Source organism: Musca autumnalis, unplaced genomic scaffold, assembly GCF_047663935.1.
Source record: "Musca autumnalis isolate F117 unplaced genomic scaffold, ASM4766393v1 scaffold_5, whole genome shotgun sequence".
Lineage (NCBI taxonomy): Eukaryota > Metazoa > Arthropoda > Insecta > Diptera > Muscidae > Musca > Musca autumnalis.
Window position 1 is genome coordinate 41,172,114 of NW_027412088.1, and position 25,955 is coordinate 41,198,068.

A 25,955-nucleotide genomic window follows, 5' to 3' on the forward strand; every position below is an offset into this window, starting at 1 on the left:
AATATTCTTAAAAAATCCACGTTGATTTAAAATATTCTTAAAAATCCACGTTGATTTAAAATATTCTTCAAAATCCACGTTGATTTAAAATATTCTTACAAAATCCACGTTGATTTAAAATATTCTTAAAAATCCACGTTGATTTAAAATATTCTTAAAAATCCACGTTGATTTAATATATTCTTAAAAATCCACGTTGATTTAAAATATTCTTAAAAATCCACGTTGATTTAAAATATTCTTAAAAATCCACGTTGATTTAAAATATTCTTCAAAATCCACGTTGATTTAAAATATTCTTACAAAATCCACGTTGATTTAAAATATTCTTAAAAATCCACGTTGATTTAAAATATTCTTAAAAAATCCACGTTGATTTAAAATATTCTTAAAAATCCACGTTGATTTAAAATATTCTTCAAAATCCACGTTGATTTAAAATATTCTTAAAAAATCCACGTTGATTTAAAATATTCTTAAAAATCCACGTTGATTTAAAATATTCTTCAAAATCCACGTTGATTTAAAATATTCTTACAAAATCCACGTTGATTTAAAATATTCTTAAAAATCCACGTTGATTTAATATATTCTTAAAAATCCACGTTGATTTAAAATATTCTTAAAAATCCATGTAGTTTAAAAAAATATTCTTAAAAATCCAAGTAGTTTAAAAAAATCCACGTTGGTCCAAAAAAATTATTATTATTATAATGTTTCTTTTTGATGCTTTTTTGATTTTTTACAGTGTTTTATTTAACTTGCTTTGGTGTCCGTTTAGTTCAAATCTGGTAACTCATTTTTAACACTGTTGCAGTTGACCAATCGAACTGACACTTTGCACACTTTTCAGATTTAGATGACAATACATGACTATGGAATCAAAACCAATATTGGTCAATTTGTATAGTGTTTTATTTTATGTTTTAATCAAAATATTTTAATTACTAAAAACCCAAAAACACACAAATTTAAAAAATTTAATATTGGAAGTTGATCCCAATAAATGTTAAATTAGTCACTTTTAATAAAAACTCATTTAGTGTCCGTTATCTGCTAGATTAGTAAAGCTTTTTAATAAAGGGCAAAGACATCAAACTCCGAATATATTCGCCAAATGGAATAGCAATAGCCAAGAAAGTAAAAATAATAAAACAAAAGTATTTAAATTACTATATCTGGCACCGTGATGAAATTGTCAGTAATTTCGTAATATTTCATTTATCAACGATGTTTAACCTTCCTCAGTGTAATGTTGGATTATATTTCCTGAGTATCTCATCCAAGAAAAATATCTTTTGCACTTTAAGACTCGAAAATAAAAAGGTTCCATGTCATTGATTTAAAGTAGAATCACGATGAACTCATGGATAGGGAGAAGTCTTCTATTGAGTCTTAGGAAATGTTTGAGGGAAATATGTAGTTTAGGTCTTGGGAACATATTCAAAATTCGTTTCTCTACATTAAAAAAAATGCATTTACAAACAAGAAGAACAGCACGTAGTGCTTGAAATCTGATAATATGTTCTTTTGGGCACACTGAACCCACCATGCATCATTCGTAACGTAGTTTGAATACAGAATGAGTCTATAGCAGACAGTATCGAATGTGTTAAGTGCCTGCAAAAATAATTGATATGAATACATTGATTTTAACCACTTACAATGTATGAAACACTCAAAGGGTAATGTTTTATTAAATTAGTCATCAACCCCCCACAAAAAAATTGAAATATTTTTTGCACAGAGAATGAAAAAAAAACAATTTTACAAATCTATATATATATAAAATTCTCCTGTCACGGTGTTCGGCTTTGAACTCCTCCGAAACGGCTGGACCGAATTTGATGAAATTTTGTATATGGAATTTGTAGGTCTGAGAATAGGTTTTTAACTACTTTTCATAGTGGTCAGTGGACTGACCAGAGTACCTCCCACACAAATTTGTTTAATAAAACGTGAAACCGAAGATATTTTTCAACCTAATGTTTAAAAATTGTTTGCAATGCTATGGTAATTATTGTCCTGACCCTAAATGGTCATCGCGGAAGTGAAATATCGCGGTCCACAATATTTTTTTTTTTCAAAAATGTATAATTGCAGATAATATCCTTAATGTTAGTACGCGTGTCTTTAAAAGCGCTATAAACACTGGCTTCAATAAGTTAGACATTGCGGTCAACTTCACAATTTTCACAGTAAAATTCCGATAATTTGAGATGGCACTTGACCAAAATTCCAAAGCAATCGATTGGGAAATCAGACAAAGTTCTTGAAAATATCGAAATAACAGCTTTCAATGCAAATTCTCATAGTATAACGGGAAGAAGTGGTCTCGGGTGACCTCCCCCACAGCTGTTTTGACCATTGGTAAACATGACATTGGTATTGTGGTCTACATCATTAGTTGTTGTGTTGGTAGTAGAAATCCGTTGTAGAAAAAAGTTGTAGCTGTAAATGTTTCTACCGGGACCTCAAAAACGGGACAGCAACGCGGACCGGTTCAGCTAGTATAATTATATTATGGTATATAGAGAAACGTCGATATTGCATAAAAGTATCTGATACTTACGGTTTGATTGGTACAGGAACATAACCATCAGTGCCGGGTGGTGGATTTTGCATAGCAGCCAATTTAGCATGGATGTCACAGTACAACTTGTTGTTGAAATTGTAGTAACCTTGGTTTTTCAAGCTGGTGCCACAAGTGGCACACTTGAAGCACTCAACGTGCAAGTTCTTGTCCTTGATGCGAACGAAAACACCACTTCAGGGTAGAGGGGGAAAAATGCAAAAAATAAATATATCAATTAATTTCTCTTTTTGTGCATGTTGTTGTCAATATAAAATAAAAAGGACAAACGCACACACTCTTTGACATGAGTAGAGAGAATGAATGGAATTTGATAGGAAGGAAATATGTTAATGGTGCTTTATCAACAATTCAAATGGAAATATGTATGTAATGAAAAGAATTTGATAAAATTAATTGGTGTTATATTACTATAGTTTTTTATGTAAACACATATGTAGTTATGTTAATATATTGTGTGTAGAAAAAATTATAATTTATGACAATAGAATTTTAATATTAAATAATAACTTAATTGAAATTCTTGGTAAAATTAATAAATTTTTCAAATATTTTTGTATAAAAATATAAGGAGGTTTGATACATTGTAATCGAAACCCTATCCAAGCCACTACATTGTAGTGGTTAAGGAGTTAAGCCGACAAAAATGGAGGTGACTACATTTACACGAATAAATAATGATGTACCACAATTACGCAACCGTCTCTGGTGGACAGGGTCTCGAAAAAGGTAATTACAACGTAAAGGGACATTTTACGCCTAGACATGTCGTCAGTACTTTCGCAATGGTGAAAGCCTTAAATCTCGAATGTGAACTGACAAGCATTGACAAGTTAAAAATTAAGAGGGACTCAATGTGCTTTGTCATAAAGGCAATTATTTTAAGTTTTATGCCAATGATTGTCTAAGTCTGGAGTTTCCCCCATTGGCTTAACTTCATCACTTTCCTCTTTGCAGAGAAAAATGTTTACAAAACGCACTTATGCCAATATTAAACCCATATGAGTGGGACTATATGAACATCATCTATTTACTCGATTATCACATTTTTTGCCCCCTTCAGGTGTTGAAATTGAATGCAAGATTTTTCATTTAATTACATTTCCCTTTCTCACAATTAATAAAACACGTTGCTCAAAGCATTTTATTGAAAGTAAAAATGATAATAAATAAATTTCCATTAAGTCAACAATTGAAAAACCTTCCGTTACCACTTGAATTTTATACAACTCTTGACTTTGTTTTAATTGCCAATATTAAACGCCATGCATACGTACATATGTATTTTCACATTTAAATTCTGTTCGGTTACGTTCGCTTGTTCGTTTATTCATACGTTTAATACATTTGCGCAAAAAGGGACAATTGTAAATTCTATTAACATAGCCTTCAACAATTTGCGGTTAATTTATCAAATTAATTTTCCATGAAATTATGACGAACTACCTACCTAACGAGTTAAGAAGGAAGGTATGGAAAAATGTTGAAACGAGTTGCTGGATATGAAAAACGCCATAATAATAACAATAATGTATTGATTGAAAACATAACTCACTAGCAATTAATTTACGCTTTATTAATCATAATGAGTATTGAAATTGTATTATGGCAACGGATTGAATCGTGAATCACACATAAATGCTTACACATGTGTTTACGTGTGTATGTATATATGTGAATTATGAGTTCAAGTTTATCCGCAAAACAGCGAAAAAATATGCATTTACATATACATACATATGCTTTAATATGTATCTCTGTAAAATTATACATACTTATGCGAGATTTTACCAATTAAATATTAAAACCTTAATAAATATAAACAGCACAACAAATGACCACTAAAATGTACGCAGACAAACGAATTTATGCAATTGTAGACATGTATGTGAAAGTGTGTTATGGTGCCCAATACTATATCACCATCATTTTGTATAACACAATACCATTCATATCTGTCTGTATAGCCATATCCGTTAGGAGTCTGGTAAAATATCCTCCACCCCAATTTAAGGATACATTTGATGTTATATTTATAAACACGCATATACATAGCTATACAGAAGTATATACATTAGGGTTATGACTTTCTTTACAACCTCTTATCCCTATATGATATTTTGATAAGTTCTTACCTAAGATTACATAAAATCTTAATAATAAAGTGATACAATCAAAAAAGCTTCCGTACAAAAAACTTTTAAAGTTTTTATTTTTTCAGAATTTTGGAAAAAGCGGGTATTTATCTGAAATTAAGGTATAGGGGCACACGACATAACCAAATGACATAACCGTTTTTTCTCACTAATTTTGGCCTCATATCATTACATATATATCATTTATATTATGAATGTATATTACTTTATATCATATATCATAAAAATTAAAAGTGGTTTGTTCGGAAAAAAGGTCATTCATTTGTGCAACAGGAAATTATTTTTTGAGAATTTTTTTTGTTTCATAGCATTTTTTCAAAGAAAAAAAAACAAATTCAAAGTGGTTTGTGCGGAACATTTTTTTTAATAATAAAATGGATTTTACGTTATTTTAGACATTAATAGGCAAAAGTTCATTCGTTCTCACTACTGGAAATCATTTTTGAGAAAAAATGTCAAAAAGTCATAACCCTAATAGACATATGTATGTGTGTGCACATCCATGAAAATATTTCGTAGTAGACTTGTACTTACAGATCAAAAAATATGGTAACAGCACCTACGGTGTACAAATAAATATAAGGATACACGCTAACATTTGAATGCTCGAAATTGCGTGGGGCCTAAAAATTAGATAAACGTATATGTGCAGAGAAACAAGTTTACCAAAAAATTCAGTTAGGATCAAAGACGTGCAGGGCAGGGGCCGATTTTATGATACCATATACCAAGACCAAATACCGCCACACATTTCAAATTCCATAGAAGTTCGACATTCATAGCGTGGGTGGAGCATTGAATGCCTCAAACCGCCGAATATATATGGGAGCTACATCGAAATCTGGACTGATTTCAATATAATTTTGAAAAAGGAATTGACAGTCCAAATTCCATCATAAATTCCATGCATGCAAAGAATTTCTAAAATCTATTTTTTGAGTTTTTATAAGCTTTCTAATAAAAATATAAAAGATTTTTGCACAGTGTGCAGGGATTCAATTTTTTGCGATTTAATATTTAAAATAAATTTTTATAAATTCGTGTACTCTTCGATTTTTTTTGTATTAAACTACGATTAATTAAAAAAAATTTAAGTCCGATTTGGTAATTACTATTTATTCTTTTATTTTTTTTTTAAATTTGTCAATACAATTTTTCCTTTATACCAGTGTGAAACACTTTTATTTACATTTATTTTTTTATTTTGTTGTTTTATTAAGGAAATTATCTTAAACAACATAAAATCTGCTTAATTTTTAGATCTTGAAAATGGTTTACCAAGTTTTGTTCCAGCCGGACAAAGAACTAACTAAATTGATGATCAAATAACTACAGCTCGAGAATTATATGACTGGGTATCTGAGCCGAATAATCCACCAAATATTGAAGTGTTAAAATAAAAATAAAACAAGTAAAAAAGTTTCAGTCGGCTTTGCTGACAGAGATATACCCTCAGCCTGTGAATATTGAAATAATTTTTCCCCAAAAAACGTATGTATTTAGGTGGTTTTAAAAATGTTGGGCGTATGAACCGACAAAAATGTTGATTAGGATTAAAGATCAAAAGTTTTGCGGAGGAGATACTTAAAGGAATGGATTGATCATTAAGGAAATGTGTCTCCAGCCACTACAAATGATGCCACAGGGGATTTTTACACCCTTCTGGCTGCTTGCTCAAGAAGTATGGACTTGCCCCTGAAAAAACGTTTACCCTCGTAAATGAGGCAGCGAATGCAAGTTGCTTCAACAAAAATCAAAGTGATTCGATAGCAGGTCTTAAAGTGAACTTATCCGAAATTTTGTGTGGGAGGTACCGGATGAGTGGACAAATATAGTCCATATTTTAACCTGATCTATATCTGGTAGATATTTTAGGATGTGTGAAGTATGGACCAGTTCGGCCACTCCCATCAAGAGTTACCGTACGAACAAATTTTCCGAACATTTTTGAACTTTTGTGGGGGAGGTACTTGAAGGAGTAGACCGATATGGCTTATCTTCGAACTTAAACAATGTTTGGACAAAATATTACTAAGGCCAAATTTTGGACCGAATCGGCAGATCCGTTCAAGAGTTATCTTGCGTTCCAACCACCTCACACGGTGTCATGGGGGTTTTTGCGACTTTCAGGCTATATTCTCAGGAAGTGTGGACTTGCCCCTGATGGAACTTGTACCGTCGTATGGGGAGCAGTGAATACAAGTTGCTAAAACAAAAATCAAAACGATTCGAGAGCTGGTGCTAAACTGAACTTATCCCAAATTTTGTGTGGGAGGTACCCGAAGGAGTGGACCCATTGAGTCTATATTGGAACCTCTTCTAAGTCTGGTGGACATTTCACGGTTAGCAAAGTACGGACCAAATCGGTTACTCCTTTCGAGAGTTATCGTACGTACAAATTTTCCGAACATTTTCGAACTTTTGTGGGTGAGGTACCGGAAGGAGTGGACGAGAGTTATCGTGCGCTCCAGCCAGCCAGACGGACGGACATTGCTCAATCGACTCAAAATTGTCTGAAACACATTTCGTCCAAACATATTTGGGGTCTAAAACCATTATTTCGATGAGGCACATTTTGACCGGCATGAAAGTGTATATACCCTCGTTAGCATAAATACTGAGGGTATAATTGATTTTAAATTTTAAATCGGGAAAATTGCATCCACGACCACTGTGCAAATTTTTTTTATTATTTTTATTAGATCGCTGATTTTTACTAGATTTGAACTAATACTAAGGAAGTTATGATTTTTTTTGCACACAATTTTTACAGAATTCGACTTTTCTCGGCGCGATATCCCTGGAAACGTTAGTAAAAAAAATCTAATAATAAACTGAAATGCTTTGCTGATGAGCAGCATGAAAACAAAAAACAAAATAGAAAAAATAATAGAAAAAACCACTTTTTGAAAAAATTTCCGATTTCACTCATAAATCCTCTATATGGATCGAAATCTCGAGCGCTATCAATATAAATCGGCAAACTTATTTCTGACAAAATTACGTCACATCTTCCAAATTTAATCAGAATTAGGCATTCATATATCGCGTGTTTGGTGCATAAAATAAAATATATATGGGAGTTATATCCAAATCTGCACCGATTTCAATATAATTTGGCAATTGGTTAAAATTTTGTATTAAGTCTTCGTTGGGAGCATTAAATTTTTCCCCAGAAATTTGTTGCTTTTAGTCTCGGTAAATTCCGTAATTGGTCTTCGTTGGGAGCACTAAACATTCTCCCAGAAATTTGGCGCTATAAACCCATGTTTTGATGTAGCCCCCACATCAAGGTACCTCACGCTTTTCGGTATTTTTCAAAGTTTAAGCTCCATTATCAAACCGAAATGGGTGAAATTTCGTATTTAGTCGTTTTCATTGGGAACTTTCCCCCAGAAACTTGTTACTGTAGGTCCACGTTTTGGTATATCCCTCAAGAACGGTACCTCCAGATTTTCGTTATTTTAAAGTTTTTACCTCTTTATTACACCGAAATGGTTAACATTTTGTATTCAGTCTTCAATGGGAGCGCTGAACTTTCCTCCTGAAATTTGTTACTATAAGTCCACGTTTTGATATGGACACCCATAGAACTGTAGCACCCGAATTTCAGCAATGGTTTCGCCTCATTAACACAACGGATTTGTTTAAATTTCGTGTTCAGTCTTGGTTGGGAGCATTCAACTTTTATATAATATAGCCCCATAGAACGGTACCTCCCGATTTTCGAATTTAGTTTAAATTTCGTATTTAGTCTCCATTAGCATTAAACTTTTCCCCAAAAAATTACCTCTCCATTTTCGTTATTTTTATGATTTTAATGGTATGAAATTTCGAATTTAGTGTTCGTTGGCGGGTTTCAACTTTCAACTTTCCACAGAAATTGTTTGGTATATGTCCACGGTTTTATATAGCCCCTATAGAACTGTACGTCCCGATTTTCGATATTTTTAAAGTTGTAGCCCCATTATCACACTGAAATGGCAGAAATTTCGTATTTAGACTTCATTGGGAGCGCTAAACTTTTTATTGCTACAGGTCCACGTTTTGATATATCGATATTTTCAAAGTCTTAGCCTCATTATCACACTGAAATTGCTGAAATGTCATATTTGGATTTCGTTGGGAGCGCTGAACTTTTCCCCCAAATTTATTGTTATAGGTCCACTGCCTCTCGATTTTATACATTTTGAAGGTTTCGGCCACATTATCACACGGAAGCGGCTGGATTTTGTCATCATGTAAGGGTACCGCTCGATTTTTGTGTTTTTTTGCAGCTTTTTCGGACTGAAATTTGGATACAAATCTTACACAAGTTGCAACTCGTGGTGCCCGGCCGAACTTCACGCATTTTTACTTCATTCAATTAAAGCGTGTGGCCTGAAAACTTCAAATTTTGCATTGCTATATCAGTCGGCTTAGCCGAAAGAGATAAACACTCAGCCTGTATGAATTGAGAGATAACCGAAATTCTGTTCCACAATAAATAATTTATTTGAGGGTTTTCCGAATATTGTGGCCGTCTCCAGAGTATGAACTTGTCGACAAAAATATAGGGACTTTAGGTTATTCCGAATACGAGTAAATACTTATGTTTTGCTAATAGCTTTGATTGCGGTTTAGATAAATGGGCAAATGTGTTGTCCATTTGTGGTTCATTTGGAAGTGGATCTTATATTGAGTGTCATTCCTTTCGATAGTTATAGCGCCCACGAGCCATTTTATTTTGACAAAGAAGGATTTAGAGCTTTAGGAGCATTATTTCAGGAAGTATGGGCTTACCCACGAAAACATAATTATCGCCTGGAACAAGACCATAAGAAGTACTATTAGTAAAAATTTCCAAAGGATACTCGAAAAGCCCTTCAACAGCACTTAGCGAAAATGTTGAATTTTTGTGAGGTTGGTACCCGAACATTTTGTCTGATAGAACAATTTTGCAATGTGCAATGTTTCGGCCAATTTGTAAGTTATCGTGCTCATCAAAGATTTTAAGTCGTGTCAGCAGGTTCTTACAGATTTTTGGATCATTATCTCAGGAATTATGGACTAGGGATAGGTAATGGAAAGCAATAATCGATTTTTCGATTTTGGTCTAAAACTAAATATGCGATTTTTCGGTCTGGCGATTATTTCAGTTGTCCAAACACTTGGCTTTTGCATAACCGCAGAAAATCGATTATAATCGATTGTTCGTGGATTTTCGAGTTTTCTTTTGAAACTGTAAAACCGCCAAGTCAACAATCAATGGGCAAACTCGAAAATCGATCAAAGGTATAATCGATTATGCGATTTCCCTCCCCCCCTGGCAAATGTCGACTACGATATTTAGACTTTTGACTCCAAACTGTCGATTAATCGCTTATTCGAAAATCCTATCCTTACCTATCCCTAGTATGGACTTGCTAGTAATACCTGACGGTGAAAGACTATTTGGACAATAGTCGGTAAAAAGTTTTATTTCTCCGAATTAAAACCCTTATGTTATCCCTTCTGATTGCCAGTTGCCCCTGTCGATGCAATCGTCCTTAATGAAGAGACTTCTCTTCAGAAGTGGTTATTAGAAATGGGGTTTATTCATTCTTTGCTCAGATAACTGAGCACTTCTATTGAACCGACAACCATATAAATACTATAAATTATGAACAATTTGTCAGGCGAAATAGTAAATCGGGCTACTCTCTGATAGAAAGTACATCCTTAGATAAAAATATTCGTCAAATTTTGCCGCTGCCTCGTCTATGGTTTAAACACTAGATCGTTGCGAAATGCATTAGAGAATAAGAATATGATTTTGAAATAAATATTTCAATATTGTACTCAAAACTTGTATTCCACATCCACGTATCAAAATATCCATTATATACATACATGCATACATACAAATATATGTACGCCATTCCTGTCTGCTACTCTACGGTCGTTTGTATGCAATTGCATATTATGAATATTTCAATTTAAATGATAATTTGTTGAGTGCCGGAGTATAGCTTCTGCTTTGGTTGTTACTGTCTGCAATGGGTCTGTGCACAAACAAACAACAATACTAGCATGTTTGTCTGTGTGTATGTGTGGCAACAGTATTGAGCGATTTTTGTCGGTTTTCGGTGAAAAGGGATGCGGCCCACGGCTTCTGTTGATAGCTACACCCCCTCACAATAAAACAATTACAAAATGCAATGGCTCCAACACGACTGCCACCAACAACAGCAACAATAAGAACAAAGGGCAAAAAATCATCACAGGAATTTTTAATGATGCTGAATGCGTATTCCGGGAATGTTGTATGACGTCTTTTTTTCCCAGCGCGCTATTGCCCACCATGTATATTGTCCTTCTTGTTGTTACTTGTTGGGAATCAAGCGAGACAAGAATTTATGAAAATAATATTATGCCACTTGTTATGCGAGGTGTGTGTGCGTGTGTGAGGTGGTATAATAATTTATATATTGAAATATCACAGGAAAAAGAGTGAATGGTAGAGGTTTTTGGGGTTGGGGGACAAAAACATTTAAACATAAAAACAAATAAAAATATAAAAAATTATAATATTTGAACATATACACCAAAAGGGATAATAATATCATGATATGCTTGCGAAAAACAAAAACAAACGAACAGAAATGAAACAGACAACATCCAGCACCCACAACCCAAGTACACAATTAGAGGGATAAACCATATAATTTATCTGTAAATCTTCTTACACTATGCCAACACCACACATTGAACATGCCGGATGTCCGCTAGCTGTATATGGCTTTGGTTGATCACTGTCGCTGGCTGCAGCAGCGGCTGCTGCCTTTTCCATTTCCTCTTTATATTCGGGTGTTTGTAAAGCTGGACATACAGGCATAACAATTAGTCTGGGATCAGGTTGTTCGGGTGCGGCTGCAGCTGGTGGTGCGGTAGCGGCTTGTGGTGCAGCAGCAGCTGGTGGTCCAGCTTTACTTTGAGCCGGTGCCGGTGTAGGCAAGCTGGGACGATGCGAAGCAGCCGGTGCTAGGGTATTTTGCTGTAATGGTGTACCGACACGTTCATCGTGATCGTGAGACAAAGGTGTGCGTCTTTCATTACCACCAATGGCATGGCTTTTGGTGGCATAATAGCTCGTTGCACTTGGTGGTTCTAAATAAATGGAGGTTAAGTTTGAGGAGGCAAAGAATATAATCGAATTATTGTAATTGGTGTTTAATTTATTTCTAAATATTTTATTTATAAACCTGACTTAAAAATATCCTAAAAAAACTCTGTTTCATAGCCAACTTAACCCAATTAAATAATCGATAATAATATAATTAACAACATTTTAAAATAACAATTGAAATTAATTAGTTACATACAGAAAATCATTCTCACATGTTCTAAATTAGGCTTTGAACATTTGTCGGAGGTACGAAAAACATAGAATTTTAGAACCAATCATTTTCAATGTCCACAAATCAGGCTAGGTTAGGAACGGTCATACATGTATGTCTTCGTGTGTAATTGTCCACATGCTTGAACATGTCTTGTGTTGCTTTGTCAATGTGGAGCAAACCTGTTTTGTGTAGAATCAATTGAAGAGAGCAATCAAAAAACTTAAACGAATGTGGTCTGAAACCATAATCTTTATTTATGCCAACGCTCGGACATTTGCAAACGCGATGAACATTTATTTGAAAACAGTGGTTGGAATGTCTTATTTCCCTACTTAATATCCCTGAATCTGCCCTCTCTGACTGCCAGTTGTCTCAGCTGATGGAAACTATATTATATTAAGGTATAGTCAACAGATCCCTAATCTTAAAAAGCAAATTACATTTTACAAGGTGGCAAAATAAGTTTTGGAAGTTCCCAGCGTACATTTTTAGGCGTTTGTGAGGTGATTATCATACACAGTGGGACGAATTATTCCTGTGACAGACCCAATCAACAAAGTCTACACTCAAAAAATAATATGGCTCCGTATTATGGAGAAAAGTATGGAGAATAAAATTGTGGCGTTGTAACAAAAACCATAAAGACAACTTAAACATTTGGGGCGAGAGGTGTGTGGTGGAGTGGCACTATATATTTTAGTAAATATGTATTAGATTCCGCTAGCAAAGTCATTACCACTGCTACTGGATTGAAACGCAAAAGTACTGAACTTTTTCGAAGAACGTACCTGTCGAAATAGAACGCCTTAGTCCATTTTGGAACTGATATAAGTTTGGGAGTAATTACTGTTTTTTGTTGAAATTTTGCCTTTTAGGGCGAAGGTAATTTTAATGTATTTTTTATTAATTAATTTTCTCGTTGGAGTTGAGCTTAATGACCGAGAATTTTATTGCAATTGAAACAGAAAAGCCGACAATTCGAACCCACATAACCACGAATTTATGTGACTAGTTTCGCTGTTAGTAGGCAGCTTTAACTTTCAACTTTAATTTCTCAAATGCAATGCATTTTTACAGTGACAAATATTTGTTCGTTCAATGTGTATGTCTTCCGTGACAAATCCCAGCCGGGATTTGAAATTTTTAGGGAGAATATCTTTTTAATGTTAATTTTTATTAATTTTCTGATTGGAGTTGAGCGTAATGACCGACAATTTTATTGCAAGGAAAAAAGAAAACCCGACGATTCCACGATTCATTTTGATAGTTATCGTGCTAAGCAGCAGTTTTAGTTCGTCCCCGTGTCTTTTTTAGAGTTGCCAATGAAAAAATATATTGTTGTAATCAGAATTACAAGATGTACCTTCAATGAAATTTCCAATGCACTGTAATCAAACAAAAATGTTTAACTTTTGTGAGGGAGGTACTAGGCTGAATTTTCCGATATAGTTCAATTTCGAATTTGATGCAAGCGTGAGCAAATTTTGAGATTTACAAAAGTTAAACTAATTTCAGTCACTCCTTACGATATTTTTCGTATCCATCAGCCATTTTATTTGGCCATCGCAGGACTTTAAGTAGTTTTTGGACCAGGAAGGCTCAGGAAGCATTAACTAGCACACTTGCCTTCGGTAAAACTTCAAAACTATTCTAGAACAACCCTTTAACTACACTTAAGCGAAAATTTGAAACTTTTTTGAGGGAGATACTAGAACGTATAGATATAGACCTTATGGGAACTTGATGATCATTCGGTAGGACTTTTACGATATGCAAAGCTTCGACCAAATCGGACACTCAATTCGTAAGATATCATGCTCGCCAGTTAGTTTTGTTGATGACGGCAGGAGTTTTTTTTAGAACTTTCGGGTCATTAGCTCAGGAAGTATGGCCTGAGGAAAACCTGCTGCATAAAATTTCAAAACAATCCGAGACCTGCTCTTAAGCAACATGGACCGATAAATTCCATTTTCGCACCTGATCTGTGTCTGGTTGAAATATTACAATGTGCAATGTTTTGGTCCGAAATGTTCGTTAACGACGTACGCCTGTCCATCCGTCTGTCTGTTGAAATCAAGATACAGCCCGCAATATTTAAGATAGAGCTTGGGATTGAATTTCTTATTATTCCCAGGAGGTTTAGTATTGAAAATGGACTGTATCGTTCCACGTGTTGATATAGTCCCCATTGAACTGTACCGCCCGTTTTTTGGTATTTTCAAGGTTTGGAATTCGCTTAAATTACGTATTTAATCTACGTTGGGAACATTAAACATTCCCGCAGAAATTTATTGCTACAGGTTAGGGTTTGGATAAAATCCCTTTCCTTAAATAAAACGATACCTTCGGCTTTCCGCATTTCGAATTCAGTCTCTATTAGAGGCACTGAACTTTCACCCAAAAATTTGTTGCTATAGATTTAGCGGCTGAATCCTGTTTTTATGAAAATGTAAAATGAGAAAATTTATAAATAAAATATTTTTCATTTCAAATTTTCATAGAACTAGAATTCAGCCCCTGGTTTCGATATAGCCCCACCGAACGCTACCTCCCTATTTTCGGTATTTTGAAGGTTGTTGCCTCAAAATCCTACCAAAATGTCTAAAATTTGATGTATAGTCATCGTAGTCATCAAACTTTCCACCTAAAATTTGTCAGTATAGGCCCACGTCATCATATAACCCCATAGAACGGTACCTTCCGATTTTTGATATTTTGAAGGTTGTGGCCTCCATATCCTACCGAAATGTTTAACATTTGATTTTTAGTCTTCATTGGGGTATAAAACTTTCCACCTGAAATTTGCCGCTACACTTCCACGTCATCATAGTCTCCATGGAACGGTACCTTCCGATTTTCGGTATTTTGAAGGTTGGGGCCTCAAAATCCTACCAAAGTGTCCAAAATTTGGTATGTAGTCATCGTTGGGGTATCAAACTTTCCACCTAAAATGTGCCAGTATAGGCCCACGTCTTCATATAACCTCATAGAACAGTACCTTCCAATTTTCGGTATTTTCAAGGTTTTAGCCTCAATATACCACTGAAATGTCTAAAATTTGGTATGTAGTCTTCGTTGGCGTATAAAACATTCCACCTTAAATTTGTCGATATAGGGGCACGTCTTCATATAACCCCATACAACGGTACCTTCCGATTTTCGGTATTTTGATGGTTGTGGCCTCAATATCCTACCGAAATGTCTATAATTTGATTTTTAGTCTTCATTGGGGTATCAAACTTTCCACCTGAAATTTGTCGGTATAGGTCCACGTTTTCATATAGCCCCCATAGAACCGTACCTCCCGATTTTCGGTATTTTCAAGGTTTTAGCCTCAATCTTCCACTCCATGGCTGCAATTTGGTATTTAGTCTTCATTGGGGTATAAAACTTTCCACCCCAAATTTGTTTGTACAGTTCAACGTCTTCGTATAGACCCACAGGTTTTAGCCTCATTACCACACCGAAATGGCTTGATTTTTTTGTTTGTTTTTTTTTTTTTTGTAGTGAATTTTATTCGCTGGTAGTATTTTAGTATTCCCGCAAATAATAGTCGGTATAGGAAAACGTTTTGCTATAGCCTTCATAGAACGAATCGGCCCAATTTTAGGTACTTCTCCTATGGATGTGGCTGCAATTGCTTATGCTCTCCGTTGGCAGAGTTAAACATGTCTGCATAGATTTGTCGGTACACCTTTCCACATTAACCCTCACAGGACAGCACCTCTCGATTTTTGTTATTTTAAAGGTTTTAGGCACATTACCCAATCGAAGAAGCGGGTAAAAAGCTACGTTGAGGGTATTAAATATTCCGGTAGATAAATGTCCATCCACATATAGGTATTTTCAAACGTTTAGCCGCCTTTTTCTATGGAAATTACTAAGATCTGATACTGGTAAGTCTTTATTGAGAGTGTTTAATATTCCCGCAGAGCATGGTGCGTAAGGGTCTACGTTTTTATTTAGCCCCCGTAGAACGGTACCTCCCGATTTGAGGAATTTTGAAGTTTTAAGCCATACTATTAATTGTTCCCACCGTGGTGCAATGATATGCACACCCGCCTTGCACGCCGAAGTTCGTACGTTCGATTCCCCGGCTGCAACATCAAAAATTTTCAACGGTGGCTAAATACCCCTCAGTAATGTTGGCCACATTTCCTGAGTATTTCAGCCATGTAAAACTTCTCTGCAAGTGGTGTCTTAAGACACGCCGTTCGGACTTTGCAATAAACAGTAGGTCCCATATCATTGAGCTAATGTGAATCGAGGGGTGCATTCATTGATATGTGAGAAGTCTCCCTTGTCCAATCTGGGATGTTTGTGGAACAATTATTATTATTAATTGTTTCCATACACATGCCAGGTGCGACAAGGGCTGCAATCATTGATATGCATTGGTTCAAACGAAGTCGTGAAATATCCCATCTTTTCTTTACCATTTACTCGGGAAATGTTGCTGATGGGTATTTTATCCATATTATCTAATTTAGTCATCGTTGGCAGTAAAAATATTCTTGCACACAATTTTTGATAATGGTCCACGGCTTGGTATATGTAGCTCCATAGAACGATGACGCCCGATTTTAAGTTTTTTTAGATTTATCTCCATTTTCTTTTTCTTCTCTCAATATAAATTATGGTGGAGGGTACAAAAGTTCGACACTTAACGCCCTTTTTACTTGTTTTTTTTTTTTTTTTTTTTTTTTTTTGTTTATCGTATCAAAGTTTGTATCCCTTAATTAGTCTAAAGTCTTAGGGTATTAAAACTATGTAAGATGGATCCTGCTGAACTCTTTACCACACCAAGAAACCTCCTTTTATAAATTAAAAGATTTAAATTGTTACTAGGAACCTTAAAATGTCCCAATATTTGGGTCCAATTAATCACGGTGCGCCTTAACTAAATTTAAATGAAAGGTGCTTACACCTGGGAAGTTTTTGCGGTTGTGGTCAAAGTTCACACTTGCATGTTTTTTTAGGTTTTCACGATTTTGCTTGGAAACAACAAGACCTATCGAAATGGGATTAAAAAAAATGTTGTAGCAGTGAAAATTCTCTAGACGATTGACCTAAATGGTATTTTCGTAGGTTTTACTATTTTTGAGATATAGAAGTTTAAATTGGGACAATGTACTGACTGTATGGCTCCCATGCAGGGTGCACCTTAATCAACTTTAAATGAAACCCGCTTAGACCTGGGAAGTTTTCGCGGATTCTGAAACAGCAATGTCCATAGATGAGAAAAATCCAAAAAGAAGAAAAAATCACAGGAGTGATGTTTAAAAACATCGCGGTCAAACTTCACATTTTTATGTTTATTTTAGGTTTTCGCGATTTGGCTTGAAAACCGCAAGTCCTATCGAAATGGGGCTAAGGAAAAAGTTGTAGCTGTAAACATTTTCCAGAGGATTGGCCGTTATGATTTGTTCCTAGGTTTTACCATGTTTGAGATATATAAGTTCAGGCCACATTTTTAGGTTTTTTTGTTAGGTTTTCAGATCTGCTTGAAAGCGGTAAGTCTTATCGAAATCGGACTAGAGAAAATCTTATAGCTGTGAAAACTCTCTATGAAATATGTTTTCTTAGTTTTTTTTGTACCATTTTTGAGATATATAAGTTTAAGTTGGGAAATTGCAGTCATGACCTAGTTTTATAAGGAGACGATACGGTCTGAAAATTGTCAAAATTTGAAGAATTTGAACTTCTTTCCAAGACAAATCGTGAAAACCAAAACAAGCCCTAAAAATGTGAACTTTGACCACGATTTATATGAAAATCCCTCGATATTTTTTATTTTTCTCATCTATGAACATTGTAGTTTCAGAAAACACAAAAACTTCCCAGGTTTCATTCAAATTTAGTTATGGCGCACCGAGTGATCATGCAGGACCCGCAAAAAATTACAGTTAAGGGTTTTACTGCAGTTAGTATCTGAAGTCCCTATTGTATCTCTACAATTTTATTTTTTATACTTTGTAATATGTTACGGATTATGGATTATATTCGTGTAGACTGTGTTGATTGGATCTGTCAGTGCAGTCCCAAATCGTTGTTTTAACAACTCTTTAACGCATAAAGTTGGAATGATCGAATTACATATTGCTATCCGAAACCTTTTGTTATTTTGTTTGACGAAAGTCAGTCGAAACGGCGTGGAAGATTAAGTGCCAAACATAAGAAGAAAAATATTGCGCTTATTGGAATTCTGATGATACAAAGTCAGGACCTCGGTACGTAGGCGGTTGTCTTTGTTGCTTACGTTGTTCTGATGAAGGAACTTTATTCTTTTATTTTTATTATGTCAGAAATGAACCAAGACAATAAAGCCAGGCGCCCAGGCTTCTTATGCACCGAGGCCTTAGGAGTTTTCGTTATTGAAATGTAATATCTTTAAGTGAATGTCTGTGGAAAAAACTTTGTTAGAAATATTAAGACGAATTTATATTGTTATGAATGTTTTATTTTCAGTTAATTACAATATTAATTTCAAATATTAGGTATTTAAAAATAATTTCATAACAAAGGATTTTCTTTATAAGGATATGTGAAAAAGCTAATACTGAAACTGAATTTTTAAAAATTCAACAAAAAATTTTAAAAAGACAAGAAAATTTCCACCTTCCTCCAACATGTTATTGTACAACACAAAAATGTTAGTCAAGACACAAACCACGCGACAATACTACACGCTTTGGATGCAAAAATGTTTTCTTCGATTTTTTTTTGCATTTGGTGTATTTTCCTATGTGCTTGTATTAATTTTCAATTTTTATTTTTAAATTAAATTTAAAATTAGATTTTGTTTTTGCAAAGACAGAGGCAACGGCGACGATAAATAAATAAATAAGAGAATGATGTACAGATGCATACATAGCGTTTTGATGGGAGGAAGAAATGGGATGGGATGAAGTGTGGTGCGATTGTTCTTTAGTTAAATGTTTGTTGGTATGTATTGTTTTTGTTATGGGTAAAGACAAAGGAAACGAAAAGAAAAACGACTTACGTAATGAGACGTTCACAATTGTAACAAATATTTTGGCCAACGGGCAAACCACCAGTGCTTGGAGGTTTGGGTTGAGTTACAGGTGCAGTGACATGTTTGGTTGCTGAGGGCTGGTATTGTTGTTGTGGTGGTTGATATTGAGTTTGTTGTTGATGTTGTTGGGGTTGATATTGAGTCTGTTGTTGTTGTTGTGGTTGATATTGAGTTTGTTGGTGTTGTTGTTGTTGCTGATCTTGACCGGAGTAATTGCTGCCGAAAGCTGCCGAATATGGATAATAGTAACGTGAGGCGTACATGATGATGTCGTTAAAGTGATTGATTGATGTAAATTGTTCGATTGATTATTCACGCCAAGGAAGTTAGGTATCACAATTCGAAATGTTGTATTTGTATGTTGTTTTTTTGTATGGCGTAAATGTGATGTGGAGATGTTTCCAGTTCAAAAGTATAACGTCAAATGATCAGACATGAATCAAGAAAATACACAAAAACACATAAAATTAACCAAAAGACATAGACGTTGGTTGGTTGGCATTCCACACACAATTATAGAAAGAAAGAAAAAACAAGAAGAAGAAGAGAAACAAACATATTTTCAATCAGTAAATATGCAATACAACAGGTCCAAAAAATAACATACACACACATACATTCATTATAATATATTCGGAAAAAAGATATGAAATAAAATAAATGGCAAAAACAGATGTCTTTAAATCTAAAAAAATATATTATATGAATTTCCACTATATGGAAATTTTCAAGGTCTTCTTTGGCAAGTTTTAAAAAATTTGTTGTAGCTATAAAACATTTCTTTTTTTATTCCTACATTAAAATTTTTTAGTTTAATTAAAATAATACTTAAAAGTTATTATTTTGCTATCCAATTTCCTTAATACTTTCTTGTTCCCACTACAAATTTTGTTCTTGTTGTTGTTAGTGCCATGCATCGTTTGCTAAAGGATTAGTCCCACCATTAATGGCAAACATTGCCTGAGCTAAAGCATAGTAATCGTTGAAATTACCTGGAGTTGAGGTGCCAGATTCTTCTTCGCGCAAGAATTTCAAAACTTCAGACTTATCGGCTTGGTATTCCTTTTCGTTTTTCTTGAAGTTAACACTGGAAAGAGAAGAAAGAAATACAAAATTAGATGTTTTAATAATGCCTAAAAGTATGCTGCATATTTAATTATATTAAAAAATAATATTAACACTAGCCAACAGATTTTTTATTGTTGACAAGAGGACGGTCTTTTTATATACATATGTCATGGTAGAACAAACAAGGTAAAGTAAATACTACAACAAATACAACTCAACAACAACCACATAGAAATTTGTTTTTGTTTGTAATGTTAGTGCCATCGGTATATGTAACCAAAACAAGGAAATGTCTATAAATTATTGGAATTTAAATAACAAATATTTTTTTACTTTTGATTGAATATTTTGAAAAACATGAATGAAAATTCGTTCCGTTTTCAATTTGCATGTTTGAATATCATTCCACTAAATGGATAATTTCTCGCAGAAAGTTGAATTCTTGCAAAAATGTTTTGTATCGCTGGAAAATCATTGAAGAAGGAGAATGTGTTTGAATCTTTTGTTTTTGAAATCAAAAAACCTCATGTTTATTAAGGCTTTAGTATTTTCAAATTTAACAGAATACCACACATATTAACAAAGCGACGTTTTAGTGTGCGGCACGTCGTTCATACTTGGAGGAGGTCACATGTCATCGATATGAAGAAGTCTTTACGGGAAATAGTTTTTTTTTGAGTGATATATTTTTTCCTCAAAAAATATATATCCCTTATTTATATCGAAAATATAAATAACAAGTAAAAAAGTATCAGTGGGATTTGCCGACAAAGATATACCTTCAGCCTGTGCAAATTGAAACACTTTCTACAAAAAAAAACGTATTTATTTAGGGTGTTTTTAAAATTATGGGCGTATGAACCGACAAAAATGTGGATTAGGATTAAAGTTCATATGTTTTGCGGAGGAGGTACTTAAAGAAATGGCCCGACATAGGGACTTGGAAGTGGATCTTATTTTGGGAGTCATATCTTTTCGATAGAGTCATATCTTTCCGACCAGAATGTCAGGAAGCATGGAATTGTCCACGGAAAATATAATATCGCTGTACACAGGAAAACAAATAACAGCAACGGTATGCATTTGATGGATGTTCGAACAGACCCTAAACTGCTCTTAGACACAAATGTTGAACCTTTGCGGGGGTCGTACAATAAAGAGAAGACCGATATGGGCCATTTTAGAAATTAAACTAAATTTGAACAAAATATTACGAGATCCACAGTGTGGTCCAAAATGGTTGACCCGTTCAAGAGATAGATACATTTTAGTGACATTTTCTAAATATTGGGGGAAGTACAGGAAGTTGGAAACCGGTTTTGCCCATCTTCGAACGGATACAAAGTTTTTACAAAACATGACGAAAGCCACATTTTGGAACAAATCGGTTGATTAGTTCGAGGGTTTTCGTGCTCTCCATCCACTACATATGGAGCCATAGGAAGTTTCTACACCTTTTCTCAAGAAGTATGGACTTGCCACTGAAAAAAAAATTACCGTCTTATTTGAAACAGAGAATGCAAAGTGATCCGAAAGCAGATCTTGAAGTGAACTTATCCGAAATTTTGTGTGGGAGTTACCCGAAGGAGTGACTCAAGTTTTGGTATAGCCAATTTTCGGTATTTTGTAGGTTTGGCCACAATTTCCAACTTAAAGGATTGGGAATACTATCATGTTCTTTATTCCCGTACTTTTTTAATGGTAAAGCCAGCAAACGTGCAAACTGTCAACATTTTCGTTACCATAGACATTTATTCGAAATGTGCGGAAACGGAAATAATGCAAAACAGTCTGGTCGAAATTTCAATATCAGCCAATCAGATACCAGAAAACAATCTGCTAATTGCTACACATCCAAATTTTTGTTTAAAAAGAAGTTCAAGTTTTGCTAATTTTTGGAAGCGGCAAGAGGGACTTCTCTCATATCAATGAGTGTAACCCGATTCATATTAGCTCAATGATGTGAAACCTACTGTTTATCACCGAGTCCGAAGAGCGTGTCTTAAGAAACCACTTGTAGAGACGTTTCATGGCTGAAATACTCAGGAAATGTCGCCAACATTATTGAGGGGTATTTTGCCACCGTTAAAATTTTTGATGTTTGTTGGCCATAGAATCGGAATCACGACTTTTAGTGTGCAAGGCCGGCATTCATACCATTGCATCATGATGGCAATATGGTATGAAGTCAATATGAGCCAAAAACGGTGTAATAAAAATATTTCCAGTGGTATAACGTGGACCTAAAGATAGCCGACCAAATCCACATTATAACTGAATTGACTAAAATTTGGCATATCCGATTTAAAGAGTATATTACCCATAAATCTTTATTGCTAGAGTGTAGACAGCCAATCTAATTGTATGCAATTTGACACTTCGAATCCTTAGTGCAAACCTCTAAGAAAGTGAAATGTGAAATTCAAAATCTTCGAAGATTTCAAAAATATAAACAGCCTGTTTCTTTATGTCGAAAGAAGAATGTGTGCGAATGCGCGTAAACGTTAGTTTTCGAAATAATTTTACCTTTGCTTTTGTTTCAAAACAAAAAACAAATTTGGAAAACACACAAGAGTTTGGACGTGTTTCATTCGCACACATTCTTCTTTCGACATACAGAAACCGGATGAAAGACATCGCTAGATATTAAACATTTAAATTTGTTTTACTTTTTTCGAATATTTGAATTTTCTGTCTTCGGTCATTACACTGTTGCCTATCAAACATTTGTTCGGTCGAACTTCTCTATAATACAGTTGCTGCTGATAAATAATTACTATGTTATAGAAAAAATCTTTACAAAGATACTACTTTGTATGGGAAATGATTTTTTTGCTTTAAAAAACGATTCGATATTTGGTATTTAAGATCTCATGAGAAGATCCTGCTTAGTCCATTCCACCAAATCTTTTTTAAGAAAAGTTAATTCTAATAGCTATCTACCACTGTTCTCAGTGAAATAAATTATCACATAAATTCATAACCAACACATAATTGATAGACAAAAAAATTATTAGGCTAGTTGCCAAAAATTTTTGTTGACAAATTTGGTTAAAAAAACGTACCTAAATTTAGATCAATGGCAGGCGACATCAATTAGTTTGGAGACATTTTAGTGACGCCATTTGTAGGTTGCGTGAGATGATATTAGAAAATGCGAATATGTTTGTCTACATATTAATGGTTATAAATATCTTTAATATTGCCAAATGTTTTGAATAAATCATGACATGACATTTTGGAGAATGTCAATGACGTTAGTGCGAGGCACTATTTATTGGAAACAAGTGGTTCTTTGACCTCGAAAACTATTTAAATAGGAAATAAAAAAAAACTCAGGTTCATGAACGAACATAAATAAGTTATAAAAAAACACTGTAAAAACTAACACAATTTTCATGCTGGAAATTATATATATTGAGGGATTGTAGAAGAGACAATGTTTCTATAATCAAGAATCGTAAATATATGGAATGTATATCAAGATTTTGCTAATATGCTTCATATTAGCAAATCGAGAATGTCAATGACGTTTGTGCGAGGCACTATTTATTGGAAACTTGTGTTTCTTTGACCTCGAAAACTATTTAAATATGACATATAAAAAAACTCAAGTTCATGAACGAACAGAAAATAAGTTATAAAAAACACTGTAAAAACTGGCACAATTTTCATGCTGGAAATAATATATATTGAGGGATTTTAGAAGAGACAATGTTTCTAGAATCAAGAATCGTTAATATATGGAATGTATATCAAGATTTTGCTAATATGCTTCATATTTTTCTCTCTACATCCACTAGCATATCGCGTCATCATTGTTGAACATTATACGTTAAGGATGCTAAAACAGTTTACATATCAGCGGCAAGTATAAATACGGAAGAGTGGTGTTGTTTGGCGAGTGGAGTAGTATTTTGGTGAGACTTAAAATCGTCTATGTAATCTAAAGAGTAAAGAAGTAACCTGAATAGAAGAAAGCTGTGTGCTTACTAGTTACTACTACTTGTGTGCTGTGTGTATGTATAATTATAATCAAAAACGAACCCTCGTTTTATTTGATACACGTTATTAAGTTAAACCCTAATTCCGTAACAATATACTTAACAATATCTGCAACAAGAAAAAGTCGAACTAAAGAACTAAAAAATAATCAATTCTAATAAGAACGAGAAAAAAACCTCCCAAACATACTTTAAAATTACTTTTGGTATATATTTTGTTTACTTCAGTCAAAACCCTTATTTTTGGATCGACTTAGTCACGAAGCTCTAAGCGTCCAAAAAGCTATATTCATAAAACTTATAAAAGGTAGCAAATATTGGAAGTCTTTAACGGATCGTGGCATTAAAACGAGTTAGCTTGAAATTATCGGAGAAGGTATATTTAAGAACAATACAGGTATAGTCAAGCTTCGTTCAAGAACTAAAAAGTTTTTACACATTTTTTCTCATAATGCGTTCTCGTACACCAACAAATTTGCAAAATGTTTACTTCTCTTTAAACAGAAATGGCGCTGAATAGCTTTCTCTTTAGAAACTTTTTACACGACAAATTTGGGCGAGCAAAAATATACAACATGTTTGCCGTTTTCTGAATAGCTGACACGTCGACTTTGATATTTGTTTCAGATTTTTTGACATTTCTGCCATTTTTACGTTCCCGTACATTTCAGAAAAATGTATATGTTGGACTCATTTTCGAGAGTTTGCTCTTTTGACACTTTTATCATGAAAAAAAAGTACTGGAACTAAGCTTCAGAGTTGCGGTCATAGGGTTGCCAATCAAACAAAATGTTAAGAGACAATCGACATCAAAGTAGTCATAAAAGTATTGAACAAATGACTCGAAACACAGATAAGGGAGCCTTCATGGTAAGGAGAATCGTTGGATCGAGTATAAGAATACATTTCCTAATATGGTTGAGCTTCAAACCGACCGTCCGCTTAATTATATTTAGTTCAGTGTCCTTAGATAAGAGCTAGCAAAAAATAGATGGCACTATCGATTATATCGATTTTTTTAAAGTCAATATCGATAGATAGTTTTGTCTATTGATATTATTGGATTAAAAACCCCTTACCTAAAATTCATTAAAATAAACAGAAATTTAGCGGGTTTTCGGTTTTGTGGATGGGAGAAAGTAAGTCCGTATTCACACGTAAACATTTTTCGGAAAAGTTAACTGTTTTTGTACCCTCAGTATTTATGCTAACGAGGGTATATACACTTTCATACGGGCAAAATGTGCCTCATCGAAATAATGGTTTTAGACCCCAAGTATGTTTGGACGAAATGTGTTTCAGACAATTTGGAGTTGATTTAGCCATGCCCGTCCGTCTGTCTGTCTGGCTAGCTGGTGCGCACGATAACTCTCGAACGGTACAACCGATTCGGTCCAAAATTTGGCTTTCGTAATATTTTGCCCAAACTTAGTTTATGTTCGAAGATGGGTTATATCGGTCCACTCCTTCCGGTTCCTGCCCCACAAAAGTACGGAAATGTTCGGAAGATTTGTGCGCACTATAACTCTTTATGGAAGTAATCTATTTGGTCTCTAATTTCGACATCGTGAAACTTCTACCAGACTTAGATGAGGTTCCAATATGGACTCAATCGGTCCACTCCTTCGGGTACCTCCCACACAAATTTCGGTAAGATTCAGTTTATGACCTGTTCAACAATCACTTTGATTTTTAATGTAGCAACTTGTATTCACTGTCCCCATATAACGGTATAAG

The 25,955-nt window shown here is 34.3% G+C and overlaps 1 protein-coding gene across 50 annotated transcripts in view; it reads right to left on the minus strand.

Moving 5' to 3' along the window:
- Positions 1–25,955, minus strand: part of Zasp52 (Z band alternatively spliced PDZ-motif protein 52) — a 452,865-nt gene that overhangs the window by 71,879 nt on the left and 355,031 nt on the right. For 27 of the 50 annotated variants that reach the window (XM_073989412.1, XM_073989435.1, XM_073989425.1 and 24 more), the window contains exons 6-8: positions 20,139–20,233; positions 11,457–11,877; positions 2,573–2,767 (exon numbers count right to left, since the gene is read on the minus strand). In XM_073989412.1, the coding sequence (XP_073845513.1) occupies positions 2,573–2,767; positions 11,457–11,877; positions 20,139–20,233 (711 nt within the window). Of the gene's footprint in view, positions 1–2,572; positions 2,768–11,456; positions 11,878–19,113; positions 19,373–20,138; positions 20,234–25,955 lie in introns of all 50 variants that reach the window. The other 23 variants (XM_073989418.1, XM_073989394.1, XM_073989439.1 and 20 more) reach the window with 1 other exon arrangement.